Raw genomic sequence first — 3,107 nt, forward strand, 5'->3', positions numbered from 1 at the left:
CCACTAGAGGGGAAGCAGCACGGGACGGGGCCCAGCTGTGCAACCCAGGAAGTCAGTTCACCTCTCTGGGTCTCCATGTGTCCTGGTTACCTGGGGTAACCGCAGGTGTCTTCAGTTTCCGAATTACAAGGTTGGAGTGATAATGCCTGTACCTAAACTATGTGGAGGCCTCACCCCTCCTCCATGGCAGGTTTGTGAGGACACAGCTGCCTTCTGACAGGGCTGGGGCTCGTGGAGTGGGGATGGGCAGGGGTGGAGGGAGGTCTGCAGGGAGGACCCAGAGAACACGGCACTGAAAGTCCTTTGCGAACCTTGTGTGCTGGACGCAGGTGGGGCCTCCCTCTGACACCGGGCGCTTGGGTTTTAGATTCACAGGTGCGGTGTCCTCAGCACAGGTCCATGGCTCAGAAGAGCCCCACACGCAGCGGCACACACTTCCCCTACGAAGACCTGGCTTCTGAGGTGACCAGGCGCAGAGTGACCATGATCACCAGGTACTCAGCAGGGGCGGGGTGAGGGCCTGAAGCTGGAAGAGACCTGCTTTATGCAAATGTATTCAAGCTTATTCAAATGTATCCATCCACAGCAGTGAGGAGGCAGATTTTGTGGATGAGAAACCACTATGTCATCTCTGTGTGTCACCAACTTGGGAAACAGACCTTTCTCATGGGGTCCTTCAAGAATCCCAGATACGTGGCTGTTTCCTGATGGTAGGGTCAGCGGATAAAACACAGGAGGCCCTGGTAGAGTTGAACTTGACATAAACAACGACCAAAAAAATAATAATGGGGGCTTCGGTACGTCTGTGCAATATTTGAGATATACGTAGAGTAAAAATTAGTCATCGTTGATCTGAAATTCTGAAATGCCCATTGACCTGGGTCCCCTGTATTTTCATTGGCTCAGTGTGGCTCGTGGTTACTGTGGGGTCCCTCTCTGGTCTGAAATCCCCAGATCCAGTTGGGTGCCCGAGACGTCCGTATGTAACAGTGTGTAAAGGACACATGAGGGCTCCGATTTACATTAAAACGGAGCTCTGGACATGCACACGTGGCCAAGGGCCACTCCTTGGCTGTGTGTTGGGACGTCCTTTGGCTCTGGAGGCTGAACCCGCCTGATGGGGGGACAGGAGCTGCGAAGCTGGAGAAAGTCGGAGGGGCTTCTCCGCTTGCAGCAAACGCTCACGTGTTGCCGTTTACTTGTGTTGGTCACGTGGATTTATGGGTTATATTATCTAGTCTTAACGACTGTCACCCTCTAACGAGACATGTAACTGGCCTGACCAAATTCTTGCCAAGAAACCTGGGTTGAAATCATTCTACCAGAGCTGACATGGCTGAGTTCTTTGTCAGGCCTAGTATGATTTTAAACATAATGACTTTATTAAACCTGATACGTTGGCCAAAAAAATTAAAATGACTGGTCTGAAATATGGACCTCTATCCAATATTGTTCACAATGCTTCTTGAACTTAGAGTTTATTGGAATTAAGATATTAGTGAATTGATAACTAAGAAATTGCACATAATTTTTTAACATCGATGTGGGGTGTTGGAGACCTTTCCAGATCGGGGTACGTGGCAAATTTGTGACCACTGCTTTAGATGTGAGAATGGGCCTTGTCTCCAGGGTCTGTGGTCACTGTACTCTAACATGCACTCAAGGAAGAGACCCCACAATTCTGGGGCCTCTCCTAGCCCACACATGACCCCTCCCTGTCACCCCACATCCCCTGAGCAACACTGGGGATCAGCTCTGACCGAGAGATTAGGCAGTGAACATGTGGGCAGGAGATGTGAGTTCGCATTCCAGCCCTGCCTTCCCTGGCCACAGGACTGGGGAAAATCGCCCTCTGTCTTGGCTGAAAAACTTGTGGTGAGGGGGGCTGAGAATCTGCATGTAGTTCCTTTCAAGTTCACTTCCATCCCCTGGGACCTATCAGGTGGTCGGGGAACAGTTAAAGCTGCATCTGTAAGCACTTGACGGGCTAGTGCTTTTTCTTCTAAGGAAGGGTTGGCCTGGCCCTGGGTAGGACGGAGGAAAACCCACTGGCTGGGGGTGGGGGGTAGGTTAGGCAGATAGGAGAGGTGAAGGGAGCCTGCAGCCCAACTGGCCAGAGAAGAGCTGGAGGGCGAGCCTGCCCTGGGCTGAGACGACAGACGGCTGGTAGGGGTGGAGCCCGGTGCCATTGGTTCCACGGGACCAGGGCTGACAGGTCCTCTCAGAAGAACTGACACACAGTTAAAGTATAACGTGTGTGTCTCATTTTTGTCAGGTGACCGCTGTCAGCGTGGGTAGATGGGTCAGGAAGGGTGTCCTCCGAAACGGGAAGTGCTTCTCTTTAGGGATTGGGGTCTGGGGGGTTTCTTTTCTACGTCTTTTGAAAAATTCTGTATTTAAATAGCATCCCTTGTACCTTTCCTCCCAGAGAAGAGATGCTTACCACGAAAAGTGATGAAGCCAGGGAGAAGCTGTCCGATTTGGGTTTGGAACAAGCCCCGCCCCCTGGCACGGCCGACCCCCCAGTGCCCCCAGCCCCACCTCCTTCTCCAGCTGAGGACCCCAAAGTCTCCTAGGCATGTAAAACGTCAGTCATTTGGAAGTGGACTTTGACATAAAACTACAGAACAGTGTTTCCGGAAATGCCTTGGCTTGTCTTTGAAGACTGTCTTGGAAGAGCGTTGTTCCTTCTTTCCCGTATTTCTTCTCCTATACCCACTGTGGGCCATGGGTGCCCTCACAAATGCACTTAGAGCATCCTTGGGTCTTCAAGCCAAGTCCCTGATATGTGTATATATTTGATCTTGAATTTATGCCTTGCTGTAGAACACTTCACGATAGTTAGTTGTTTTTGAATTAAAGAAAAATGATCAGGCCTCAATGTTTGTTAGTAAATCTGGATGATGAAAAGTCCAGGCTCTGTGACTTGAAAGAGCTGAGCTCCAGAGAACCCTGAAATATTTGGGGTTTCAAAACTCAGCCTGGGACACCCCAGTTTTATGGACTTTTGTGCTAATCTGACTGACCCGTCTCCGGTGCGGGTGCTAGGCTGCTTGCATTCACATTTATGAACAATATTTTCAACATGTGATTCTAGGAGATGTAAG

General features: G+C 50.5%; 1 protein-coding gene across 1 annotated transcript; it reads left to right on the forward strand.

Moving 5' to 3' along the window:
• Window positions 1–312: 312 nt before the first annotated feature.
• MYOCOS (myocilin opposite strand) lies at window positions 313–2,772 on the forward strand. Its single transcript, XM_074322368.2, has 2 exons — window positions 313–494; window positions 2,429–2,772. Exons 1-2 carry the CDS (start codon window positions 400–402, stop codon window positions 2,574–2,576), a joined length of 243 nt encoding a protein of 80 aa, XP_074178469.2. The 5' UTR covers window positions 313–399; the 3' UTR covers window positions 2,577–2,772.
• The last annotated feature ends 335 nt before the right edge of the window (window positions 2,773–3,107 follow it).

The sequence above is a fragment of the Rhinolophus sinicus genome, chromosome 11, assembly GCF_057876585.1.
Source record: "Rhinolophus sinicus isolate RSI-liver-muscle chromosome 11, RSI-T2T, whole genome shotgun sequence".
Taxonomy (NCBI): domain Eukaryota; kingdom Metazoa; phylum Chordata; class Mammalia; order Chiroptera; family Rhinolophidae; genus Rhinolophus; species Rhinolophus sinicus.

What these genes read in the sequence shown, in the direction of transcription:
- MYOCOS (XM_074322368.2), top strand. Translation starts at nt 400, where the DNA reads ATGGCTCAGAAGAGCCCCACACGCAGCGGCACACACTTCCCCTACGAA. An exon ending in AGAGTGACCATGATCACCAG is followed by an intron (nt 495 to 2,428) that starts GTACTCAGCAGG and finishes CTTTCCTCCCAG; the next exon opens with AGAAGAGATGCTTACCACGA.